The 27910-nt window shown below is 43.4% G+C and overlaps 1 protein-coding gene across 1 annotated transcript in view; it reads left to right on the top strand.

The window, feature by feature from the left end:
- The first annotated feature begins 636 nt into the window (after positions 1-636).
- Positions 637-27910, top strand: part of WWOX (WW domain containing oxidoreductase) — a 930714-nt gene continuing 903440 nt past the window's right edge. Inside the window, exons 1-4 of the mRNA XM_036345466.1 lie at positions 637-918; positions 6713-6777; positions 7634-7691; positions 9536-9714. Coding sequence (XP_036201359.1) covers positions 812-918; positions 6713-6777; positions 7634-7691; positions 9536-9714 — 409 coding nt within the window. The 5' untranslated portion in view covers positions 637-811. The remainder of the gene's footprint in view (positions 919-6712; positions 6778-7633; positions 7692-9535; positions 9715-27910) is intronic.

The raw sequence follows: 27910 nt of genomic DNA, 5'->3' as shown, positions 1-27910 counted from the left end.
AAATGTGGTGCTCTATTAGTTTAGTTGGGCTTATGCAGATAAATAAATAATTCTTAAACGTTAGCCCTTTATTATCAACAGAACCATGCTCTGGCTGTAAGAGTTCTCTGCAAGACTTTTTAATCAGATGAGTGAATGTGTATTTTTAACGGTCTCCAAGTTTTATAATATTGTGTTTACAGGCACAAATAAGTTTGTGAATCAGCCTGGGTGATGGAAAACGCTGGAAGCTTTCTGAGCAGGAACGTTCACTCTCTAACGTCCTCAAACAAGAACAGGCGAGACTCCATAATATCAGCATTGAGCCACCCTTTCTTTCTGCTCCACTGTAGTCTGGCTGGTCCTGAACTACATTTCCCAGGATGCCCACTTGCAAGAGCACCTGTAGGATTGGTCAGAATAATGCGGACGTGCTTACGGGTCGCCTAGCAACGTGCGAAGTCCTGGGCCCTGATTGGATGTCCTCTCCCCGTCCCTGCAGCCGGGGTGATAACGAGGCTCAGCTCCATTTCCATAGTCCTAGAGCGTCACCAGATTTTACTTCCAGCTGAGCGGCAGTGCCATCTCCCCGGCACTTTTACTAACGTTCTTCTCAGGCTCCGCCCCTTTTACCCTGGCAGCAGAGTAAATTCCGGAAACTGGATTACAGCTACCGAATCGCTTGAGCGGCCCTGGGCGGCGTAGTACGCAGGCGCGAGCGTTTGGGTCTGGACGCGCGCGGTGCTCGGTTGAAGCGGGAGTGAGTTTCTGGGCGCGAGTCCTGGTAGCGGGCGGCTGACTGCACGGGGGACCCAGCGCCGCCTCTGCCGCCATGGCAGCCCTGCGCTATGCGGGCCTGGACGACACGGACAGCGAGGACGAGTTGCCCCTGGGCTGGGAGCAGAGAACCACCAAGGACGGCTGGGTGTACTATGCCAAGTAAGAGGGCTGCAGGGGAGCCGCCGGGAGGCCGCCAGGCCTGGGACGCACCTGCAGTGGGACGCACCTGGGACCTGACGGCCTCACGGGCCCCGGACACGGCTGCCATCGAACCCCGCCTGCGCGGGGCGGGGAATGGCCTGCGTTCCAGCTTGGTGAGGTCGGGCCAAGTGGCAGTGACATTGAGGAGCGTCCAGGCTCCTGAGAAGGGACCCTCCTCTCTCTGGGGCCTGGGTCGAGCCGTGGTCACCTGGGGGCGGCTAGGCGCGCCCTCTGCTGCTCAGGGAGCAGCGCTGCACAGGGCAGTGAGGGCAAACCGGCCTTATCAATCCCCCCCCCCCCCCCCAAATCAGAAACAACAATAAAAAAATGCAGGTGTCCATCTCTCTCCTCGGGTCTGGGGTGGGGACCTAGGAGTATGTTTTTAACAACTTTCCTACTGTATCTGTGTATATGTGTATACATATGTGTATACATATGTTTATGCACATATACTGTAGCCAATATAGCTTCATTATAGTTTCACGGGAAAGTTTTAGAAACACTAGCAGAGCCTTTCTCCCTACACTTACTGTATGTACGACCTTGGGCCATTGACAGAACTCTCAGTCAGTGTTCTCATCTGTAAAATGGGTTTATATGAGAGTTTTAGTTCAGGCAATGTACAAAAAGCACTTAGCTCAGGTTCAGTAAGTACCCTGTGCTCTGTAAATGTTAGTGTTTCAGCACCTCCTGAGGCCTGAAATTACAACCACCTGGGGACTGTCATAAGTACAGATTTCAGGTCTTCACAGAGACCCTCTTCACAGGTACCTCAGGTAGCAGACACCTAACGTGGGGAATCTTTTTTTTTTTAAAGCTTTCCAGGTGAATCAGATTATGACTTGGCTTTTAAATCAGTGTTTTTCAACATCTGGTAAACTTAATTATATCTTTTACTTGGTTTCACCTCCAGAGATTCTCATTTGATTAGTGTTCCTCTCCTCCCCATTGGTATGTTGTATAATCTTCCCCAAAGAGTCTAATCTACCCAGTATTACAAACCAACAGCAAAATAAGACCTTGCTGAGTTCATTCAAGATTCATTGGGATCTTAACGTGCCAGTCGTTTTGCTGGGCCCTGGTTATCCTGAGATAAATGAAACACAGTTGTCACCCTTAATGAGTGCCCAGACTTACAGGGTAGAGTGACGGTGAGGTAGTCCTGGTGCATTGTGTGTAGTGGCAGCAGTCTGTCGAACAGCAGGCATGTATGGGTAGAAGGGCACCCTAGGCGAGATGACCCGGTAGAGTTGGCACCTGAGCTGTGCTTTAGAGCACAGATAGAAGTGGGCAGGTGGAGCGGGCAGGAGGGCAGCCCAGGTTGAGGAAACAAAATAGAGCCCCTGCATGGTCTGCTGTGTGGTGATGTAGGAACGAGCAGATCCAGGCAGAGGAGGAAAGGCCTGGCTTATGGAGGCCCTTTTTTGCCCCATGGAGGAGCTGGGCCTCTGTTGTCAGGACCCAGGGGCCCACTGAGGGTTTGGAGCCAGAGAGTGACTGGGGGTTGTGTCTTCAGAAAGATGATTTCTGCTCTGGAGAACTGAAGGGACAGTTTAGCAGCAGGGAGTTACTCGGCTGCTGCAGGGCTCCAGGCAGCTCCTGAACCTGCACATGCTCTTCCCTGTGCCTTTTCCTGAAGGGCCCTTTCATCCCTCAGAGCTCAGCTTAATGCACTGCCCAAGGCCCCTTATGCTTTTGCCCCACCCGGGTACAAGCCTCCCAGCACCTTGATCTCTGCCTCCTGGCACTTAGCATTGTCCATAGTTGTTTCATTCCTGCTCTTCCCTGATAGCTCTGTCTCCCTCCCTAGGCTGTAAACTTCCCGAGGGCAGGGGCTTTTTCTGGTTTACCTCCGTATCCTCAGTGCTCAGCACTGTGAAATAGATCCATGGGGAAGGAATAAGTTAACTCGAGTACTGAAGGTTTACCGTGGGCCTCCGTGGGGAGGTAGTGGATAGGCCCTGGGACTGAAAAGATGCACACAACCGCTTCCTGCTTTCGGGACCCTTCTGCTCTTCGGTGGGGCCTGACCTTGTCCTGGCCACTCACCTCAGGTTCCTGGCTTCCCTTCTGGTTTGCCTGGAGCCTGGTGTTAGGTCTGCAGGTTCCCCAGCGTATGCTCACCCTGCCTTGTCCCCTTGCCCCTGTGCCTATGTTGGGTGGCCTTTCCCACTTGCTTCCTTCCTACATGGCATCCAGTGTCTGGACGTGGGGCTCTTCTTTCATGAAATAAGATCTGTACATGCCAGCCAGCTCCTCTGAGAGCCTCCAGGAGCCCAGGGCCGGGGGCCTCAGGGAACACCTATGTGTTCTCTGAAAGCCACCCCCTAGCCTCCACCATCGTTTTAGGTCTCCCACTGGCCTGCCTGGCCCCGATGTTTACACTGACTGGTGACAAGGCATGGCTGGCTCCCAGCTGGGGGCACCTCTTTCCAGTCCTCTGTTCCTTGGCTCTCAGAGCTGAAGGATGTCTCGGACCAATCCTAACCCTGGATTCCCAGCAGTCCCCTTGATCTCTCCTGACCTGCAAGCATCCTGACTCTTCTTTCCCCTCTGAACTCTGGGTCACTTGTCTTTCTCTTGGGGTTTGGGGACCTTCACTAACGGGCTAATAGAAGACTGCCCTTCAGGTAGTTCCTGTTTCCCAACTGTCTTCCTCCCATTGCAACAGGGCCATGCCCAAGGACTGGCTGTAGCCCAGCGAAAGTGGTGTCTTGTGGAGTCCCCTTTCGGCCTTGCCCTCGTCTGTTGTGTGCTTTTGTTGGCTCCTGTCCTTCCCCACATGCCCATGGTGCACTCATTTACCTCCAGGCAAGTCTGTCATATGGCTCCAGGGCCACCAGTCAGGGCTCCCAGGGAGGGGCTGTTTGCACCACCAGAGAGAGCTGACAGGCCTCCCCTACCTCTGGCTGAACCAGGAGATGGGGACAGAAGGGTGAGTCCTCAGTGTAGGGGCAGCCACCTAGACCTCCCTGGGTGGCCTACCCAATCCCCCTATTCTTCTGATGCCCTCTTGGCAGCCAGCCTAGCCCCATGGGGAGATGGGTCCCTCCCCCAGGGCTGGCTCTCCTCACAGGCAGCCCTGGGTCTCCCAGTGAACTTAAAGAAACTGCTTTAAAACAACAACAAAAACCTTAGAAGAGCATACTTGAAAGTGAAATCTATGCAGTATAGCATGAATTTAATTTTGATCCCTTTGGCTTAAATAAAGATCACTGTTAATTATCTTTTTAAATGACAAAAAGCTGAATGAAAGAAAAATAAAAGAGGGCTTCTGTTTAAGGGAGAATAAGATAACACTGGGAACATGTGTCATAGTTTTTTGTGCATTAAAAGGTCACTTTAGTTTATAGTTAAAAAGAACACTTTAATTTTTATATGTAAGTATTAAGTTAATATAATACTTCTATGTGAAAGGTATGGCTCTTAGGTCTTCACACGTTAACCCATTCAGTTCTCTTTAACCCCAAGAAGTGGGTGCTGCTATTAACCTCATTTTACTGATGCGGAAACTGAGCCACAGGAAGGCTAAATAACCTCCCAGGGCACGTGGCTGGTGCATGGGACAGCCAGACACATGGGCATCAGGCTCTGGAATCCTCACAACCGCATTACACTGTCTTCATCTCAGCGAGGCCCTGGTCCTCCCACGGTCGCTGTGCCCTGCAGGGACGGTTGGCAATGTCTGGGGACAGTTTATGTTTTCACAGTTACTGGGAGGGCTCTATTGGCAGCTAGTGGGTGGAGACCAGGGAAGCTGCTGATCACCCCACAATGCACAGGACGGCGTCCACAGCAAAGAACCATCCAGCCCATGTGGCCGGGGTGTGAGCGTAAGAAGCCCTGGCTTAGGCATTTTCTGTCAGAGTGGAGAACATGGCATGACAGTGTTTGTTTATTTTATTTAAAAAAATCTTCCTCAGGATAAAAGAAAATAGTGTTCTGAGTGAATGTTTCACCTTCTTGGGAAAGCATTTATTCATTCCACAAGCTTACATTTGAGCACCTGCTATCGGCCAGGCGCAGGGTTAGGTGCCTGAGGGTTCATCTGGATGCTACAGAGTGTCAGCAGTCCACTCCCGAGGGCGGGTGTTTTGGAGCTGGGTTCCAGGCTCATTTGATACGTGCCTTTGGGATGACAGGCACTTTTAATGTCAGACAAAGGAAAATGTGATCCCATCTGTAAATTTCCCTGAAGAAGCAGGAGCCAGGCAAAGCCAAGAGCAGGAAATTTTATACATATTGTTGCCAGTGTTTGGTTTTTATCTGATTGGTGTTTCCTTAGTTTGCAAGAAGCAGGGGTCCTGTCAGCAAGGGGCCGGTTATCCTTCTCAGGGAGTCCGGGCTTCCGCTTTTGCAAGTAGGATTTGATAGTGGTCATGTACAGACAAGTAGGAGGTGGTCCTTGATACTGATGTCCTTTGCTTGTACAGTAGATTGATCAGAGCATACTTGAAAGTGAAATCAGATTGGCCATTAATTTTAAATTAATTTTAATTATTGGCCTTTAAAAATAAAACTACCAATCTCTGTTGCAGCTCTGGTGTCTCCTTGACATGAGTGTGTGGCCAGGGAGACTGGCTGACTAGATGCAGGTGGCACAGGAGCTCAGGTCCGCCTCTGAGTCCAGTGACCATGCTGTCCCTGCACTGGCCACGCAGACTTTATACAAACAGACCAGAGGCAGCCGTTCCTGAAAAGACCTTGCTTTTGACGTGTAAAATTTTACAGCAAGTTTATGCTCTCCATACTTAATTCTCTTTCAAATAAGTGATAGAGAAGGAATATTCAAATTTTATCATCTAGAGGCCACTGATTAAATATTTTCTCCTTTGGCAGGGGGATGTGACCTTAGGAAATCATCCTCCCCTTTGATTCACTCTTGAAACACCCAGCTGTTTCCCTGATGAAGTAGTTTTATGTTTTTTTCACACTTTATCACCTGCTGACAGGTGTCTAGTCTGTTATTGGCTTATGATTTTAGTTGTAACTTTGTATGCATTTCTGAGATGAAATGCTAAATTCGACACAGAGATCAGACTAGTTTGTATATTTGATTTGTTCAAAATAATGGCTAACACTTTTGAGGGCTTCTTATATTTCAGGTACTGTGTTTAACCCTTTGTATGCAGTATCCTCACAACATTCCCCTGAGGTCAGTGCTGGGATTATTTCCATTTTGCGGATGAGGATGTTGAGGCCCTGAGGTTGAGTAACTTTGACCAAAGGCGCACAGCTCGGTGACCTATGCACTCTTAATTACCTCTTGGGAGAAATTAGGAATCAGTAGTTAAAAAACACTTTGAAGTTATATCTGTGGGAAGAATAAACATTAAGAAGATTACAGTTATATCTAAGTATCTAAATATCAGCATTATGAATTTGACTGAAGTTTATCAATCTATCCTGGAATAAAACTAAAACAAATATAAAGCAAAGCTCCTCTCTAGATATTTGGATGGTTGAGCTGGCTTCCTAAAGCTGACGTTGCGATCCTCCTCCCTCCCGCCCGCGCCCCCCAGCCAGTGTGTAAAGGCAGGCTTTCAGGACATTTCCACAGATTGCTGCTGCTTCCAATCTAGGGAATCGGACTTGCTGCAAACAGTAACATTTATGTTCTATTTCTCCCTGAATGTAAATTCACTGCTCTCAGGAGATAGTATTATTTGGGAGAGAAAAAATTTAATGCACTGGATTAATTTTTAGAAGTATGACTTTTACTCATTGTTGTTTTGTGAATTTTTTTTAATAGTCACACTGAGGAGAAGACTCAATGGGAACATCCAAAAACTGGAAAAAGAAAACGAATAGCAGGAGGTTTGTATTTTGAGGTCATAAAGTAACACCCTTTGTATGTAAAGCTTTAATTAGATAAGAGAACATCCCAGGCAGGGAGGTGACAGGTCACTGTGTCATTCTGGGGAGGCCCTCTAATAGCGAGCCAGCAGGAGCTGGACTCTCACTCCCAGGGGCTTGTGGGATTTGGCAGGAGGTGATGAGGTCTTTGGGTGGAGTGGTGAGGATGATTTCTTACCGGTCTTAAATTAAAAAGTATACAAACAGTAGAGGCCTTTGACTCACAGTTTATTAGGTTTTCTTATAGCTGCACTGATTGTAAGCTTGTTCTTGGTGCCTGTTGTGGGATTAAATATATCAGAGTTTGATGGGATTCCATCGAGATTGCCATGACTTATGGGTGCTTTTGAAGAAGTGTGTCACCCACGGAATAGAAGTATAAGAAGGTCTATACTTGAATAAACAGTATGTACCGATGGGAAAAAAAATGGAACTGCTTTCTATTGAATAAGAGGCATCGTGAGTCAGCATGCAAATGGTGTTGTAAAGATACATTCTGTGAATTCATTCAAGGGAGAATTCACATATCCTGGAGCAACCAGTAAAGTTTTCATCAGAAGCAGGAGCTGAAGCTGAGTGGAGAGTTTAAGAACGACCAAGAATGAAACAGAGTTTTATTTCTGAGCCAGAAGGAGAAATGTGGAGTCGTTTGGGCTAACGGGCCTTCAGCAACTGCCACAATGGGAACACGTGACCTGACCTGGGTGTGGTCTGGGGGCATAGGCTTCAGGGGGCAGGGCCTCTCTCCTGACCAGGAGGACCCTGCTCAGTTCACCCACCCCTACCTCCTGTGCACTCAGTCTTTCCTGTGTTTCAGATTTGCCATATGGATGGGAACAGGAAACGGATGAGAATGGACAAGTGTATTTTGTCGAGTAAGTGTCTACATAGTTACTGTTCTCAGCCATTTTACTTTTAAATATTTTTTATCATAAAAATAATATACATTGACTATAGAAAAATATGGCACAGTATATAACGTAATCTTAATAGGAATAACTACTTTTACAATTTTTGCATTTATTCATCCACTCTGTTTTATATACACACACTTTCTTAAAAAAAAAAAAAAGATGGAAATGTACTTTGTGAACTGCTTAGTAGCCTGTTTTTCCACATAATGTATTTGTGAGCATTTTCACATATCCTTATATATTTTTCAAGTAATTGTTTAATGGCTATAGAGTATTATTATGTAGAGAGAGTGGGCAGTGGTGTTGTTAAATTCCTACTATTGGGCAGCTGTACCTATAAATGATGTTTTGAACATTCTGATCTGTAAAACTCTCTTTAGAGTAAGTTCCCATAACAAGCAACAGTAGTAACCACCCGTCTAGCACATTGTGTGAGCCAGGCGTGATTCTAGTCACCTTATACCTGTAGTAGTAGCTCATTCAATCCCCACAGTGCCCCAAGGGAGGCAAGCCGGCCCTGGGCTGCCCTGGCTGGTCATCTGACCTCCCTGGGCCTGCTGGAGGGGTGTGCTGGCTCATGTTAACACAGCTCTCTGGCGGGAAAGTCCAGATTTGTTACTACGGTGTAAGTACTTTCACCACAACCTGTTTCAAGCTCCCCAGTTGAAGTCACCGAGGAGTTGGGGAGAAATATTTATGCACATTGGGCTCTTGCAAGTCCATGTGAACTGGGTCCAGCATAGCACTGCTCTGTCGTCTGCGTGTAACATTGGAGTGCAAACGTTTATCTGGCAGCTATGGCTATAATTACAATGAAAGTTGGATTATTTTTGGGTCTCAGTGTTTATAGGATGATAAGTATAGTTGTAAAACTATATATACTTTTACAAATCTTGAAATCTCATCTCTTTTTGGAAGTTCTTACTAGTTTTCAAGATATTTGAGGTCTTTATCTCAAATCCCAAGAATTTAAAATGCAATAAATACTTTACATAAGGAGTAACCTGTTAATCCATGTGTCCCAAATATATTTTAATATTGTTTTTATAATATTGTGATCAATTCCAAATCAAAATTAGAGTGCTTGTAGGAGGTATGAGTACAGTCTTAACAGGAAAATCTTTAGAAATTTAGTAGTTGGTTGGTTTCATATTTACTGTTGAGACTTACCATTTTGAGTTTTCTGTTTCTCTACCAATCTTCTTAGGCCCTTGCACAGGGCCAAAAGAGTTAATTGAAATCTACTAAAAAGAGTGACTGACAGATCTTATAGCCACATTTACATGAATTGAAAACAAACCTAAAAGCCTTCTTCTTTTTTGAGATTTAAGGGCACAAGGCATAGTGTATGTTACAGTGTATTTTACAGGCAGTTCTGAAGGAAAGGAGTAGATGACTCTCTTTCCCGGCAGGAATGTAGTTCTTCTTGAGGCCAGAAGATAGACTACATGGACTTCAGTTCTTCCTGGGCTTAATAATAAGCCGTTTTGCCCTAGCTGGTTTGGCTCAATGGGCCTGCGGACTGAAGGGATTCCGGCCAAGGGCACATGCCTGGGCTGCGGGCTCGATCCCCAGTAGGGGGCGTGCAGGAGGCAGGCGATCAATGATTCTCTCTCATCATTGATGTTTCTGTCTCTCTCTCCCTCTCCCTTCCCCTCTAAGATCAATATATTTAAAAAAAAAAGAAAAAAAGAAAGAATAAGCCGTTTTAGTACATGAAGAAAGGGGTTTGTCTAGCCTAAACTATAACATTAAACGCCTGTGCTCACTGCTGTGGGGTCACTGCTTTCTCCTTTTCTTTGCAGCCATATAAATAAAAGAACTACCTATTTGGACCCAAGATTGGCATTTACTGTGGATGATAATCCTACAAAGCCAACCAACAGACAGAGATACGATGGGAGCACCACAGCCATGGAAATACTCCAGGGCCGCGACTTCACGGGCAGAGTGGTTGTAGTTACTGGAGCCAACTCAGGAATAGGTAGGCCACTAGCTTTCAGTTATTTTTATTATTATGACTGCCATAATGAAACCTTACATAGTGATTCTCTAATTTAAAAACGTACTTACAGCCTTTTCAGCTATTGCTTAGTTAAAATCCTGCTCTCTCTTAAAATCCCAGTGTTACCATGAAAGGCTGTGTAGGGGCTGACCTTGTCTTCTGTGAAAGATGCACACTCAGCGAAAGATCGTGGCTATTTTGGTGTTCAAGGGTTAGAGACACCAGTCCCCCTCTGAGAGTTTCTGACCTGGTCTGTGTGGTGTATGGACATATTCCAATTACTTGGGTTGTTGAAACCGAAATTGATTGGTTAGTGGAATAATAGGGAACAACGCCGTATCATGAGTTTGTTACTAAGGATACTGCAGGTTTCAGTTGGTCATTGAGAATATAATTTTCCTTTGGGTAAAGGATTTCATTTCTTTATAAAGTTGGACAATTAGTGCATGCCTTAACCTGTAAATTAACCCTCCTAATTGCTGGTGTTGAACCACAATGACCATCATGAGGTAGGTGGCTCAAGGGGTGTTCTTCCCTTAGCATTATGGGCGGTTAAGGAAGTAGCGGCAAAGCAGATGCCTGTACAGTAACTCTCCATAGGATTTTACTCTTACTTTGTCTTTGTCCATTTACATCAATATCTGGATCTGTAAGAACCAACGGCTTTGAGTAAGGATATGCATCTTAATTTATGGAGACAAAAGATGGGATTGCATTCAGCTGTCTTCTGGAAGGCTCTCTCTGTCCTTTGACTACTCCCTCCCCCAGGGCCCCTCCCTTGTTGATCTTCTCTTTCTTACCCCTTTGTGCATGCTCTGTCCTCTCTCCTTTCTCTTTCTTCATTTTTAGTAACCCCTTCTTGAAGTCCCAGAATCATTCTCTAGCATCATCAGCTCATGCTCAGGAGGTGAAAACACAAGTTAGAGGATTAGTTATTGTGCAGGGTCTACACTTTAATGAGCAACAGTGTCTGAGCAGAACTTGTGACTGCACTTGTCTGTGAAGGCAAAGACGCAACTGGAGTTTGTTTATTTCAGTGGTTATCAACCTTCTGGCCCTTTAAAACAGTTCCTCATGTTGTGACCCTCAACCATAAAATTATTTTCGTTGCTACTTCATAACTGTAATTTTGCTACTGTTATGAATCGTAATGTAAATATCTGATATGCAGGATGGTCTTAGGCGACCGCTGTGAAAGGGTCGTTCGACCGCCAAAGGGGTCGTGACCCACAGGTTGAGAACCACTTGTTTATTTGAAAGAGGTTTATTTAAAATCAATTCGCAGACCTCACCCTGGGCTCAGAATATGTTCAGCGCAATTTTCTGAGCTTGTTTTGGGATGAGTTCTATATAGTTATCATTGGTAATCAAAACTGATGGCACTATATTAAAAATAATGGCTAGATTCCCAGTCATCGAAGAAAAAATATGTTGTGTTCATTGCATTGACTACTGTTATGTGAGGTTGATGACCAATCAATACATGTAGCATAATTAAGAAAAAATAAGGACTTAAGTAAATAAACCCTTTTATTTAACACTTAGTTAACCAGAAAATTGACTAAGAGATTTCATTCCTTCACTCTTCTGCCTAGACTGCTTTTTCTTTAGTTAGCTATGTGATTACTGCTGACTTTTGGCATGAGTGTTTATACTTCGTCTGATGTTTGATAACAGACCTTCGGATATGGCTAATGCTCTGTCAGGGGTTTGCAACATCAGGCTTATGACATTGTAATCCTGGACGAATCGAGTAGGTTCATACAAAGAGCTATGTTGAGTTGGATGTTTAATCATGATTGAAGAGGAGGAGGATATTCTAAAACAGGGGGATAAGTGTGGTGTTGATCAGAATGGACCTTGAACCTCTTTGAGGAAAGCCCAGGACTCTGTGCCTCTTCACGGCTCCCATGTCCCTTTGAAGACTCTTTTTTCTTGATGTCCATAATCCATTTTGTGGACACTGCAAGTGGGCGTCTGTGGTCCCGACAGATACGGTGGCCAATTGTGAAGCTCAGGGAGAAAGGAAGGATGTTAGGGAGGGTCGTAGGTAGACCAGTGCTTTCAATATATTCAGTCACGGCTGCTATTTCCCCAGCTCCAACCTTCCCTCAGAAATTGCCTTTAACACTGCCCATTCCCTTCTCCACTCTTGAGAAGCATAAATCTAGGTGAGTGCTGAAGGTTTTTATTCTTAATTTTTAAAATAATATTGTACTGGGCATTCCAGGCAATCAAATCCTTGCAAATTACTTCACTCTGTAGCAGTGGTGGTATCAGGCTTAAAGAAAAGAGGCTGAAGACAGGCACAGGGCTCTCGTCATTGCTGAGTTAGCCTTTATGTCCCACGTGGCTGTCTTAGAAAGTGTCCTTGCCCAAGTAGGCTGCGGCTTCTAGATAAAGTCCTTCCTTCTACGGCACTGTGAAATAGGCCAATTTACAAATTGCTATCACCACTTTATTTCTGCCCATGCCAAATCAAATAGCTGAATGCAGAGCGAATCGGGCATCTTCATTTCCAAGATTTCTGGACATTCAAGAGTCATCTCCCATCAGAGCTTTCCTTAGCCGCTCAGGGAAGCCTGTTTTCTGTGTCTGAGCTGTGAATGTCTGTTCTTGAGGCAGAGTAGGCTGGAACAAAACCTACCAGTATTTATTTGCATAGTGGTGACTCTGTGAATGAAAACATAGATAACCTCATTTTCTTTACAATTCTGATGTTTCTAGTGGTTAAAAAAAAAAAAAAATTCCCCACAAGGCACTGCTCTGTTGGAATTGCTGTTTGTTGAAGTTCTCTCTCTTGTTGAAACAGTTGATCAGATGGTGAGAAGGGGTCACCTTTCCTTCATGAACTCTGGGTTGTGCTAGGACACTGCCCCTTCCAAGTGGCCTCTACGCAGATTTTTGTCTTGTCTGCTTCTTTCCCTGCTGTAAATGATATACATTCATATTTTGAATTTTTGATATTTGACTTTACTAAGGCAGTTGTAGGGACTCCTAGTTAATTCCACTAAAAAAAGGTCAGGGTGATTCTGGAAGGTAGAAGAAGGATTTTGAGGAGCCATCAGAATAAAACATTATAACTTCAAGTGCTCTGACACTTGAAGTCTGTAGCCAGGAGTCACTGTTGACTGGAGTCAGCTGTCTAGATTCAGGTTGGCAAACTACGGCCCATGGGCTGAATCTGACCCGCCGCTTGATTTTATAAGTCAGGTTTCATTAGAACACAATCATCCCCATTCCCTCCCATGTTGTCTGTGGCTGTTTACATGTTACAAGCAGAGATTGGCCATTATGTCAGAGACCATATGGTCTGCAAAGCCTAAAATAGTTACTCTCGGGCTCTTTACAGAAAAAGCTTGCCAGCCCCTGCATTAGGTGGTCTAATTTCTTTCAAAGTAAAATTACCCCAACAGTCTCTAAATCCGACACATTTTAGGTAAAATTTAGATATATGGGATGTCCCAAGGCTACAGGAAGATTGTGGCAACACATCATATATGACTGCTGGGGACATCCCACCAGTACCCTGCACCCCTTGCCTCAAGTCTGTCTCCCCCTAGTTAGGGAGCTGCAAGCTTTAGGATATTGCCTCCTCGGAAACTAACACTCTTCTCTCCTTGGCCTTTGTTTAACCAGCGTTCTGAACCCGAAGACCTTTGTAGATTGAAAGCTGTAGCTTGTGGACCTCTGTGTGGAGCTCAGCATCTCAGTATCCAGGGGGAAGTCATCTCTTCACCTAAAGCTTCTGCTAGACCAAGAGACCCGGACCCCGCAGTCTCAACTGCTAACCAATAGAGGCAAGGGAGGAATTCGGTTCTGTTGGTGCTCACCTGGCACTGAGCAGGAAGGGCAGGCGGTTCACGACTGTGCGGAGTTAGGGGCTTGAGGACTCTGATTGGGTGAAAATGAATGGAAATGGCTTCAACATGGTGATTGTTAAATGCAAGCGTTATTGCGGAGTCTCGGGAGAGAATTTTTGAGGCGAGGAAATTTCTCATCATGGAAGATCCCATAGCTTCTTTTTCTAGACACACCCTGTCAAGCTAATTTGGCTCTGCAGATAAATAGTTCATATAAAAGGCTGCCTTTGAATCTGAGGGTGATGTGCCCATCGAAGGCAGGATCCTTCTAATGAGGGATTGATTGAATGCCTGAATGTGGGACAGGCCCGCCCTATTCACTGTTTCTTGGCAAGGACAGTTGTTGAAACTCATGCAGATTGTTTCAATGAGCCGACAGATTTTTCATAATCATATTTAAGGCATGAAATCCAGGTTTTGTCAAACATCCATTTTATTTTTATTTATTTATTTTTTTTAAATATATTTTATTGATTTTTTACAGAGAGGAAGGGAGAGAGATAGAGAGTTAGAAACATCGATGAGAGAGAAACATCGATCAGCTGCCTCCTGCACATCTCCCACTGGGGATGTGCCCGCAACCCAGGTACATGCCCTTAACCGGAATCGAACCTGGGACCCTTCAGTCCGCAGGCCGACGCTCTATCCACTGAGCCAAACCGGTTTCGGCTAAACATCCATTTTAAAACTATTAATTATGAGCAGTTTAGATATTTTCAGTCTAATGTTCATTGGTAATGATGAGAAAACTTTCTTATTTGCTAATCTTAAATCAGTAGTGGATAAAATCTGATTATGAAGTCTCTTTCAGAGTTTAGGCAGGATGAGCCTTCATAGCGGGACTATGTCTAATGTTGTGGCTTTAAATTTAGAATAGCCCGGGCTGGTTTTGGTTTTTGAGTCAGAGGATCCATTGAAAAGAACAAAATGTTTTTCTCCTTGAACAAATACAAGCTTGGTACCTTGGTAAACTAGTATACCAGTAAAATACATTTTAGGACCAACACTTCACTTTTCTATGTGGTCACCTTCCTAAGGTTTATTACAAGGATGCTAATATGTGTGTATAGATATGCCTATGTATGGATAGGTATACATACACATACTTAAATATCAAAATTTATATGTTGTGAGGTAAAAAGCCCATGTGCAAACTATCAAAGTCACCCCTAAATTTATTCCCTTCAATGAAGGTACCAGATTTCCCATGGGCAAACCCAAAACGTTGTATAGTATAATTTTGAAATTGGTGGTTTGGGCTTAGAGAACCCGTTTGTTAAAGCTCAGGGTCTTGTTCCTAAATCATGTGTTGTAGTTACAGTGTGAAGTATACTTGCCATATTCTTTTATCCTGCACATCATCACCATGATGAATTCATATCTAGTCTAAATTCTACCAGTTCTATAGTAATACAAGAAAATTACTTTTCTTCCTGTAAAAAAGTGTATTCTCAAGATTTTTAAATCCACACCTCACAGTTATGAATGAGACTAGTTTCCTTTGTACCTTTAGTTCTTGGTTTTCGTTTCCACACCTCGTGTTACTGAACTTTGCCTTTCGCTTTCTCCGAAAGATCCCATGAATTTGAGGCTAGAGCTAACTTACAGTCCTCTTTGTGGTTAAGACTTTATTGTATGGGATCATTTACACTTGGGATCCTCAGATGTCTGATTATAATTTCTTTTCCAATTGTCAACAAAACTTAAACCAGTGGGATCTTGGCATTTATCTTCTTTTAAAGAACCTGGTGCTTATTAAGTAGAGGACAATTTCTGTAATAATCTAACCTTTTGGTAATTTAAACTCTCATTTTAAATTAAAAACATTTGTGACCACTTTTCTTTTATGCTAAAACATCTGTTTATTACAAGTAAAATGATTTTGAAATTATTTTGTTCTGAGTAAATATTGAGATTTTTGACTATCTTGGAAAAAGTCCTTGAACAATTGTACATAAAATTGAGATTTATTATCTTACGAATTAAGCAACTGTTTTATTTTATTTATTTATTTTTTTTATTTTTTATTTTTTTAAATATATTTTATTGATTTTTTTACAGAGAGGAAGGGAGAGAGATAGAGAGTTAGAAACATCGATGAGAGAGAAACATTGATCAGCTGCCTCCTGCACATCCCCAAGTGGGGATGTGCCCGCAACCAAGGTACATGCCCTTGACCGGAATCGAACCCGGGACCCTTCAGTCCGCAGGCTGACGCTCTATCCACTGAGCCAAACCGGTTAGGGCAAGCAACTGTTTTATATTTGCTATTCTTAGACATTGACTATGCATGGAAATAACATGATCAGAGTATTTGAGAAACTTTATACTAGTATGTTTCTTTCTAAAAAGACCAATTGAAGTATTCTAATGAGCCTCATCTCATAATTTGGACAATCTCATAAAAAACTTATTTAAAAATATTAATAAATAATATACAGAGAGTAATGTATAAATAATGTACCTCCTCTCAATTGAAACTTTTTTTTGTTTCATGAGATCAGTTGAATTGCATACTTGCATGTAGGTTTAGATTTTAATTTATTTGTTATAGTGCCAGCATATGACAGATGAGAGTTACATAAGCTATTGTTCAATGACAAAACGGTTCAGAGTCCTAATTTAAAGAGAATATTTAAAAATATGATTTCTATTCTGATTGATATTACAAGTGTTTTATAAGGTTTTAAAATTTGGAAATTATTTTACATTATACCCAGTTTAATTAATTTGATCTTAGAAAAGGTTCCACATATTTTCCCTGTAAATTAATCTGAAAGAGAACCATCTACTTATATGTTTTCTCCACTAGAGGGCTCTGTTGCCCTTTGGTATCGTTACACAAAAGCAGTAGCATCTCAGTATAGTTTTCCTCCACTCCAGCCAGGCTTGCTTTCATTTTTGTTAAATAATGGCTCTTACTTTTCTAACATATCTTTTAGGTCTTATACTTCTTGGTGAAAGAGTTCAAACTGAAGACGGTTACTAGTGTCATGTTTGTTTCTTTTTATTTCTCACCCCCGCTTTTTTTTTGTTTTTGGGTGTTTTTGTGGCATAAAATGCCAAGGATGAAGAGATCCATTTAATAAAAAGGTCTATTGTATTCAGGGAGCAGCCTGTCCTGCCAAATTACACGAGGGCATGTGCTTTCATGACATTATTGGTTTTGAGTGTGCTGTCCTATCAATAGTGTGATTTTTTTTTCTAAGTGGAAATTTAAATATTTAAATACTGATGCCTCTGTTTAAGGTCATTTAGAATGCCTTGGTGATCTTATACTTCTTTTAAGAATATAGAGTTTCCCTGCCCCTGCCACCCTGGCCTTACCACCCAGTATTATATAATTTATTATATTTAGATTGTTTATTAATGATATGTTCTTGGATTAGAAGAAAATGTGCCCTTTTGGGCTTAGTATATATTTCTTAAGTAAGAGAGGGCACATTAAACCAAATACTTAATTTGAACCAAATAGCCATTACTCTACACATACAAGATCTTAAGGAGGGTAATTTTTATCTTGGCTCCATAACTGAAGTTTGAGGCAGCCCGTTAATTGCATGCTTCAGTTCTCAAACAGAAATTTGGCCCAGAAAAGAAAACACTTTTGGCTTTATAAAACTGCTTATTTTCAGATTTTAAATGGGGATAAAATGAATACGCTGTACCATATTACATTTATTTATATTATTCTTTCTCTCAGCAGCCTACTTTTTCTCTTTTGAAAATGAAAGGGCCTGAAAGCATTGTGAACTTACTTGTAACATTGCAAAACTATTTCACAGAGTGAAGATACTTTGGTCGTTCATGTACAGGTATAATTGTTGTTTATCAAATAAAAGTTATTAAAACGATGGTTATTCTGGGAATTATTACATATTTTATAGTAAAAGACATGTTGACAGTTGAAGGTCACTTATTTAGCATGATGCAGCCCACTTCTTTCCTGCACTTTCTGAAGCGTATACACAAACGTCATATATGAGTCCTGAACCTTTTGCAGAGTAACATTTGGGGGTCAATAGGAGGGCCTTCTTGCAAAGATTTCTTAAATAAAGGGCTCCAGTAGATTGACTAAAAGCTAGAGTGTCTTGCCTAAATTCATATCTTCCTTTGGCTTATAACACTGCATTTCACAAAGTGCCAGCCTGTGTCTGCACAAGCCTGAATAAATGAGGTAAGCAGAAAGTGTCCTCCTTTTGATGAGTTGTGTGGCATGGTTAGAACCTCACTTTTTCTAATCTGTGAGTTATTTGTTTACCAGGCTGTGGCACTTGATTTTCCTTGTTAGAAGCCATATTCAAATCGTGCCATCTCTGTAAGCAAATCGAGGTTTCCTCACTGGACTCTGAGAGGAGACCTAGCATTGTGTGCATCTGCGAGACAGACGGAAGGAGAGAGTTTATGTGGGTGAGATGGGGAGGGGGGGGAGGAATTTATTCCAGTGTTTTACTATTTCTCCCTAGGTTGGGGGAGGGATGGGTGGGTGGATGGGGCAGAAGAATTACAGAGAAGCTAGCAAAGTGGGTAGAGCTAGTTCTTACATATTAACAAATTGTCTCATATAAAGAGAAACAAAATCAGAACCAAAGAAGTTTCTTGTGCAGTCGTGTGGAAACAAGTTAAAACTATCAAAACATTTTTCATGATCATTCCTACCTCTAAAATTTGCTTAATTATTCTGGAATAATTAGTATTTACTGATCACTGTAAGATTATCTTATGTTACTAGCTCTTTAGAATATATAACGGTTCTGTACACATTGTATTTAATTCTTACCACAGTGCTCCCAGCTATCTTGAAGTAGTGTCAGAATGAAAGCACAGAGGGGTGAAGTAACTTCTCTGAGATCACACAGCTCCTGAGTGATGGGTGCCTGCAGAACTAGAGCAGAGAACTTCTGACACCATGTCTGGGGCCGTCTTTGTTCTATTTGCTGTCTCCTTGTTCCAAGGAATAGTGCACACTCTTGACTAGGCTCTTCCCAAGCAGCTCATCCAATCTGAAATCAACAAAGTTACCTTAACATCGGTGAAAGCCCACTCTGTGCCAAGCTGTGTGTTGGGTGTGGTGTCTGTAGGGAGGGAGGCAAATGTGATCTCTGAACTGCTGGGCAGTCATGAATTAGTACAGACACTTTCTCTACCCAGTTCCCCTTGGGTGTTACTGTAAAATGGGTTTCGGAGAGGGGAGAGAGGGGGGAAGGAGAATTATAGAGGAACGGGAGCCGGAATTTGTCAAGTCGTGTTTATGTCAGGTGTGTGAGGCCGGATCAGCTTTACATGCCTTCTCATAAGTAGTTTTAAATTATATGTTACTGTTATAAAACATGAATTTTTAATATTTAGCATATTTTATTCTTAGCATGTTCCCTTTCTTTTCTTTTGTGATTTTCCTGCTTAACTGTGGTTCATGAGCATTCTTCCCTACAACATCTTAAGTGGTTGCATAGTATTTTCTATATGATTCTAACCAGTCTTTTACTGTGGCACATTTGGGTGGATTTCATCGTTTTGATAACGGTAGAATGGAGACGAACAATTTGTAATTAAGTGTTCTTACCTATCTGTGACTATTCTATCGTTTTATTTCCTGGAAGTGGAGTTGCTGAATCAGAGGATTTGTTCCTAACCTTAATATCCTGGCTGGTTTTGTCAAACCACACCCCTGGGAGCTTACACCAATTGAATGCCTCGCATCCTTGCCAACCTTGGCAATTAAGATTTTTTAAAAAGTATCACTTTAATTTTCATGTCTCTGATTGTTAGTGAGATTGATCAGCTCTTCGTACGTTCCTCCATTTGTATTTACTCTTTTATGAATTGCCTTTTCATCTTCTGTGCGTAACTATTGGCTATGTATTGATTGCTAATTGATTGCTTGATTCATGTAGTATAATTTAATTTTCAAAATGTCCCTTTCTCTTAGAAGTTAATTTATCTCAAAGTGTCTATTACTTTAAGTACATATTCAATCTTGTAATCAAGAGGAAACTCATGAGAAAGAAGTTGGCCTACCTTCCCAGTCTGCTCCACTAAAAACTTTTAAGCATAGATGTCTCATCTGTCACACTTCAAATCATGGGCACTGCTGCTTAATGCCTGCATTTAAGGAGGAAGCACCCCAAAAAACGCACAGTTGGTCGGCTTGCAATGGCTTGAGTCCTACAATAACATAATAGGTGACATTTGGTTATTTTGGTTTTACAGATTTCTCCAGATCATCTATTAATGGCCATAACCACTCTTGAGAGCTTTTCTATGCATTTTCTCATTTGATGAGCCTGGCTCCTGCGTGGTGAAATTGTACCACTGCTGAAAATAGCTCTGCTGACAGTCAGGGGAAGCTTGATAGGTAGCGGGTTTCTGTCTGGAGAGGCGGCAGGGTACAAGGAGAGGGAATACTGACTCGGGAAGCAGACGTGACCTAGTTTTGAAACCTGGCCTAACCACGTCCCATCTGAGTGGCTTGGGGCAAGTTACCTTCCTTCTCTGAGCTGCGGTTCCACATCTGTGAAACATGAATGATATTTCTGCTCTGCAAAGATGGGAACTCCAGGGCTCCCAGGGAATTGCCTGCTCAACATTGCAGGCACTTAATAAATGGTCGTCATTTTAGGGATGGGAGGCCAGGCTATCCAGTTACTGAAATTAGTTTGGTGTTTTCCTAGCTTCCTGGTTTTTGGATCTGTAGAAGGCTGCCGTAATATCTGTGAGTTTGTCCTAAAATGACCTCTCTAAATCACTGTTTTAGGCATTGACTTGTCTTTAGTAGGAAAGGAAACATTTTAGACTTTTTTTTTTGTTTGGAGATCAGATAGTAGCTTCATGCAGAAAAAGAATCAATAGGAAGAAAAAAAATGGGACAAAGTTAATTTTGTTGCAGTCAAGAAAGAAAAAAAGATACGTTAAACTTGGCATGGGGGGTGGGCAACTGGGAGGAAAACTATTACATCTTAAATGAATGCATCCCAGTAACATCTTTATTATAAGAGTTTGGCATCAGAGCACATGCTCCCTTGTGTTTAGGGTGGTTTATAGGACTGCCTGGGACATGAAGCATCAGTGTCCAACTTTGCTGTCCCATTTTCTTGATCATGCCAAAGAATATGTCATTGGATAGAATTTTATCAGCACTTGAAAAGGTATGGTGAGTTTTATTGGAGACCATTGGGACTTGTTAGAAGACTGGGCTATGAGGCAGAGTGTCATTAACTTATGTGACCTAAGGCAAGTCACTTAACTATTTTGAGCCTTCCTTTCCTTATCTGTGCAATCCAGAGAAGAATAATTTCTGTCACTATTTTCTAAGGATCAACTAAAACACAGCATGCGGCTGCAGTTGGAGAGAGTACTGTGATTGCTTGCAGTTGGGGAAAAGTCACCCAACAGTTGTCAGAAAGGAGGAAGAGGATGGAGAGAGGAAGAGAGTCATTTAATTCCTAATGGACAGAGTCAAGTAGGACCTTTAGATATTTTCTGTCAGGATATGCTGGCGTCAGGTAACTTTGTTGTGCATTAGGCAATCGATTTGGTGGTGATGACTAGACACATTGAAAGGATGCTGTCCCATCCAGAGTTGACAGGCTGTGACTTCAGCCAGATACTTAGAGGCGGAAACCTTTGGAGGCAGAGACGGCCACGGGGGTAGTTGTGCTGAGGTTTCATAGGTGGAAATGTCAGTTCTTGCCTAGTACGTTTTGTCCTGCTGGGCTCATGGTCCCACTGGGCAGGCCCTTATCCCCGCTTCCAAGGCAGAGCTAATACAGATGGACTGGTAAATGGGAAGCGTGCACTGGGTGCCTGTTTGCTTATGTGACATCAAAATTGCCAGCAACATCTTGATTCTGGAAACCGTTTTCCTGGTGATCACATGAAGCAGAATGAAAATAATCAATCTCTTTCAAACGGAGAGACTCTGCTGCGTCAGCCGCCAAAGGCTGGGAGGATGAAATCTCAAAAGTTTTTTCATCTTTCACTCTAATGCCTTCAGCTTTTCTGCATCGCCGCGTCGTCCAGCGGGGCGGCCGTGGCTTCTAGATTCAGCAGCCGGGTTGCAGAGGCTTCTATCAGCCAAGGGGTCGTCACTGCATTCCAAGTTGGCATTACAAAAAGAAATAAAAAATGCCATTACAATTTTATCTATTAACAAAGCAAGTCTCAATTCTAAGCTCATGTACAGTTACCAGATTGAGTGTTGGACAAGGTGGAGAGCCCTGTAACAGGTCCATACGGGAAAGCATCTCGGGCGGGGGGAGAGGCAGGTTTTTGGCAGCGCTCACCATCCTCTGAGCCTGAAGAGCCGACTGGGGCCTTGTCCCTACCAGATGTAGCATTTGCAGCCGGTCCAGTGTTTCTCCCGGTCTTACTGCCTGTTGTCCTGACCAGGGAGGGACTCACATGAGGAAAGCAGTCGTGTTTGTGCCATTATTCTGGCAGTCTTAGACATACCCGCGTGCACACATGTACACCTAACACTCACATGCTCCTTACACATACCTTGCTTATTAGGACAACACACATTTGTTCGTTTCATAGAGGTCAGACGTCCAAGATCAGTTTTTCATGGGGCAGAAGTCAAGGTGTCAGCAGGGCCGGTTCCTGGAGGCTCGAGGGGAGAGTCCATTTCCTTGTCCTTTTTGAAGGCTCTAGTGCCCATCCATGTTCCTTGGCTTGGGGTCCTTCCCTCCACCTTCACGGTGCATCACTCCACCTTCTGCCTCACCATCACTTCACCTTCTCTGGAGTCAAATCTCCCTCTCATATGGTTCCTGGTGCGCTTACATTTAGGGCCCATCTGGTTCTTCAGGCTGGGTGGTTTTGTCTAGAAGAACTCTGGTGTCGTGTGCCTCAGTGTTCTGCATCTGGGAGCAGCCCTCCGCTGCCTCATGTCTTCCAGTTTGAGCAGGATGGTGTATACACATCTGGAACCTCCCCGTGTTGCTACTGAGTAGCTTGGTATCACGGGAGAGTGATTAAGGGAGGGGAGCATTTTCATTCTGCTCATTCCTCTAGTTGGAGGCCATCTGGCCAAGAGTAGAGCTACCCAATCAGGGCGGAGGTTTGTAGCCTCGATCTGGCCCTCAGATGATTTGTTGAGGCCACACAGACATGGCCTGTAGTGTTGCTTGTATTGATTAAGATTACTTGCCAACATGTTAAAATCTTGATTTCTGACTCTTGAAGGTTCAGAGAGCTGGGAACACTGGGTTCCTGTGTCCACCAGGGGTAATTGCCCTGAGCCTGAGCCATGCTGCCCCCTGCAGGCTGTTTCCTGCAGGGAGACAAGGGTGTCTCACATGGTCCTGTTACATTACCTGCCAGGTCCTTTGGAGGCTGAGTTCCGAGCCCTGTTTAAGGTGTGCAACAAGGGCTGCTTGGAGGGTGTGGACTGGCTGGCTCACACCCACAGTCACACCCTTTATGTGGTCATTTGTATAGTCAAACATTACATGACTACTGAATTCCAGGTGCTGTGTGTCTTCAGTGTTAGTGCCAAACAGAATGTACACAGTAACCTTCTAGCGTTACACACTAACCAAAATATTAGCAGCTTCATCTTTGTGCTTCTGTGTTCCTTATACTATACTGTTTTTTTTAAAAACCTATACATTTCTTACATTTCTTTGTGTACTTGTATGCCTCTGTGCAGATTCTAATTATTTCTGTATTTTTAAATTTGTATTTAAAAGTACAGGAAACTAAAACCTTTCCCCTTCATTCTTGAGAAGATATCTACACATGAACCACCAAATATGTTCCTGTAAATTAAAGAGAACTTTTGTTTAAATCTCGACTGATGCTTTTGAAAGTCTTCCTGATAGTCTCTGGCTTTTCTTAGAGTTCATTTGCACGAACGCATCTTCTGAGTAACCATAAGGAAGCAGGGTGAGTGAAAAGTCACCCTCACTAGAAGAACAATGTGTAGATTCTCGAATTTATGTTAATCACAGTTCCACTGCTTGCCTCGTGGTAATAGGCACGCAGCTGTATTATGATTCTTTGAAAGCGTATGCTGTGTCTTTGGATGCTCATGCTTACAGTCTATGCAGTAATGTACTGTTCAGATAATATTTGCTGGAAATTAGTGGTTAGTTTGAGTGGCACGCTTACTCCCTCTGTGTGTGTGTGTGTGTGTGTGTGTGTGTGTGTGTGTGTGTGGACAGATTTCTTTTGCAGCTCTGGCTGGCTCTCCATAGCTGGCATCTGCGCTCTGCTCCGAGTTTCGCCTTAGCCTGGAGCTCTCGGCTCTCCGCTCCTCGCGCTGCTGATGGTGGAGCCGAGCCCTGCTAATGCTGGTGATTAATCTGACAATGTATACCAGCGAGATTTTATAATTGCCATAATTCTTCTTTGCTCCATTCCCTTTCCCGGCTCCTCAAATGGTGCAGCAGCTGCAAAGCACAGCATTTGAACGTAAGATAGAGAATTGTAGCTTAAACTTCAGATTTTACATTCTGTCAGGCTGCAGGGAAAGTAGTCACATGTTTGGATACTATTTGGATCAACAAAGTCCAAGAAAACTTTTTATTACCTAATGTGTAAAATTTAAAAGCTAATTTTCAGAATTTTAAAATTTTAGGAAGGCATACCCAGCCTTAAAGAAGTGGCTTCTAGAGCTCATATTCTAGTTATTACAAAGCTCGGTCCTGTTTGCATTGAAGAATTTAATAGTGGATACTTTCCAAAGGATACTTTAAAAACACACACAGTCATATCATGTGTTTGGTTTAAACTGTCCCAGAGAAGTACCTGAAAGTGAAATAATTTCAAATTAACCTCTGAAGAACAAAGGCTGATGGCTTTATATGTCTATAAAGCTCGAACTACTGACACTCCCAGGCTGCTCGCCATGCGAGGCTAATCATGGAGATGCCAGCTGACAAAAGCAGGGGGTGTACTGGTGAGGCCGAGTGGGGCTGCGAAGGGAACAAAACACCACAGAGTTGTCACATGCAGAAATGAGTGATGCAAGTGCACAGTCTGTCGAATGCTTCTATCTTCCTAACCGATTCCGTGGACCTTGTACAGGCATTTGGGAGTCACATGTGTTCTCTTACACGCTCCTTGGCTGCTTTCATGAAGAAGGGCTTTATATTGTAGGCTCTGTGTGTGTGTGTGTGTGTGTGTGCATGTTGGTGGGGAGAATTCACTCTTGTGACAAATAAGAAACAGCAAACATCGTTAATGTTGACTTTACAATTGGTGCAAATATTAGTATTGGATTTCAGAGTCAACATGCGAGCAGGATGGCTCTGTTTTAAAGCCCGTGTTAGAAAATGAACGTCTGTGACTGATGGCACTTCTGGACAGCTGTCAGAAGTCCTTATTTAGAGATTTAACCACATTTCCAATGCTGGGCATTGCAGTAAACAATAGGATGGATGTTGCAAAGACCACTGTCTGTGCACACGGTACTCGTCATGCCTGCTGAACCTGACCTATTCTCTAGGTCTTTGGGGAACCATTAAGCCCTCTTCCCTTCATTCCCTTTAACCTTTTTTTCCGTCATGACAATTGAAATGAGATTTTTCTTTTTCATTACTTCTGTTCTTCAAAGCACATCTCTGGCTCACATCTTCATTCTCTGGTTAGTTTCAGATTTTACTTTAATCTTTCTGTACATCAGTATCTGTCATTATGGTATTTAAGCTCTTGGAAGAATTTGGCAGTTGCTAACTTTTTGAGAAAATAAAGCGCTCCACTGTTGTAATGCTCTGCTCGTGCGGAGTTAAAAATTCACATTCTCTGGCTGAGCTTGTGATGATTTAGATGCTGTCTGTAATGAATAGCCAAGGCTCTTTTCCTTGTTGCGAAGAGGATAACTCCGGTTTCAGAAAGCTTGACTGTGTCTTCATGGCGGATGCGAGAAGAACCAGGAGTGTGAGAACGTTCATAATATTGTCATACCGTGCTCCCTCGACACAAGTGCGAGCGAGGAAATCTAGCAGAAAACATTAAACTGAACAAGAAGTTTCTGGTGACTTGCGGTGCTAGTGGCCCAGAGAACGGGAGAGAGAAGTGAGGCACACATGGAACGGGTTGCCTGCACGTCGAAACGTCCAAATGCTGTCACAGTGCAGGCGCTGCCGTATAGACAAGCCTGGCTCCCTGGGGCTCTGTAAATGAGGACAGGGCCTGGCTGAGAGTCAGGGGGTGCAGGCTCTCCCTCAGGCTCCCCTCCTGGAGAGAAGACACCCACAGTTCCTCACCCAGGGCCGTGTTAGTGCCGGGCAGTGTGTGAAGTGTACGGCATGACTTCTAGTGTTTAATTCAGAACATGATGCTGCCAGCTCCCCTGTGGTTGACCAAATGTGGGGACAATTTCTCTGTGAGAAGAGGAGGCTTTCGCTTCCTTAAAAAATGAGCTTTTCAAACAGTGTTTGAGTTCCTTTCAGAAGCATCAAGGAGGGCAGTGCAGTCGGGGGAGTTTCGGTTTTTAACCCTGCAGTCGTTCAAGTTTTGTTGTCCCTGGAAAGGAAATTTTGTGAATTGTGTTCATATGTCTGAGGCCAGCTTTGTTGATTCCTGTATAGTCAATGATAGGAGATTTTTCTGTTCTAGGCACTGGGATTTCTTTCTTCCATCCATGACCTCGATCTAAATCAGGCTTTCTTTTCTCTCTGCTACAATTTTCAATTATCAGTAGGCTAGGAGAATAATTGGAATGAAAGTATTAGTGAAAAATAAAACACACCCACTAAAACTGACCCCCAGAAGATAATGTGAAGGAAAAGGACATCTGTAGGCATGGCTATCTAACTCCTTTTCTACTCGATCTGAATTCTTCTGGGAATTGAGCACATAAGCCCGTGTGCATCGATGCGGCTTTTGAGATCTCTGGAGTAGAGAATTCACCTTTGGAACTGGAATTTATTCAGCATGCATATGTGGGCCGATGATTGTTTTATATATGCCTGCTATTGAATGATGAGTAGGTGCGATAACTATATATAAAATTATATTACAGTCCAAGAGGTGCTTTTACGAGGCAGCCTGGAAATAGCATCCGATTTTCTTACGGCTTTTTCATGTCCATTTTGATGAATCTATTTATTACTTCTATAATGAGTCGTACACATGGTTGGTTAGCCAAGTTATTGAACTTGATCAACCTTGGCTGAAATTCACAATGCGTGCCAAACTTGTTGTAACATGTAAGAAATTACATCTGGACTAAAAGGTTCAATAATGATTACTCTTATAATGGAATCTTTTACAAAGCATGGGATTGCAGGATATGCCTATGCTTTTTAAAAATTATGGCGATACAATGAAACAAGGAATATCACAGAGCTGAAAAAATGTGTTCGCTTGTAGTATCGATTCAAATTTATAACAAGCTTGATTCAAATTTATAACAGGCTTACTGGCCTCCCAGGGCATGGTGGAACCATCCTGTTTCCCATGTGTCTAGGTTGGTGTTCACTCTCCCATCTCTCACGCAGAACTCACTGGCTCTAGTCTTAATCATGTGACTTGTGAACCCTTTTGTGTCTTGGGGACAAAACCTAATAATGTGCATCTGTTTATACGTTCTAAGCTGTTTTGAGATGTGTGGCTATAGGTGGGACATGGAGCTTTTCACTCTAATGAGAGAATTCTAAGCTCAGATGGGCCCATTAGCACAGAAAGAGGTGTTGGGGCCCTGGCTGGTGGGATCAGTGGTTAGAGCATCAGCCCTTCCACCAAAGGGCCTCGGGTTCGATTCCTGATTAAGGGCATGTACCCGGGTTGCAGGTTTGTTCCCCAGCCCTGGTTGGGGCATGTGCAAGAGGCAACCAATTGATGTGTCTCTCTCACATCAATGTCTCTCTCTTTCTCCCCCTCTCTTCCTCCCGTCCACTCTCTAAAAATCAATGGAAAAAATATCCTCGGGTAAGGATTAACAAAACAAACCAAAAAAAAGGAGTTGGGGTTTGCAGGGCCCCACAAATGATACTCTCTCCCCTTTCCTAGTATAATCTAATTGAGAATAGGACCAATGATAAGGCTAATGGAAGGCTAGACCATCACAGTAATGACTGGTCAAGTTGATACTGGAGAATACGGTTTACACGTGTGCGCTAGTGGGCTCTCTCTCCTGAGCACTTGAATCAGACAGGGTAGTGGGTCAGTGCTGGGCCCCTCCAGGCCGCCCCCAAGGGCAGAGCCCAGCCCTGTGCGTGCCCGACACACCGGTGCAGAGCAGGGCATGTGCTGTCTGTGAGGGGAGAGGGAAGGCAGGCCTGTGTGTGCCTGGTTTTCAAGGGTAGATTTCCTAATCACAAGCTGTACCGCCTCCCGAGGGCAGGATTAAGTGAGGGGAAGAG

Source organism: Myotis myotis, unplaced genomic scaffold, assembly GCF_014108235.1.
Source record: "Myotis myotis isolate mMyoMyo1 unplaced genomic scaffold, mMyoMyo1.p scaffold_m19_p_19, whole genome shotgun sequence".
NCBI classification, from domain to species: domain Eukaryota; kingdom Metazoa; phylum Chordata; class Mammalia; order Chiroptera; family Vespertilionidae; genus Myotis; species Myotis myotis.
Note: the sequence above shows the minus strand (reverse complement) of the source record. Positions and strands in the feature narration are given on the sequence as shown.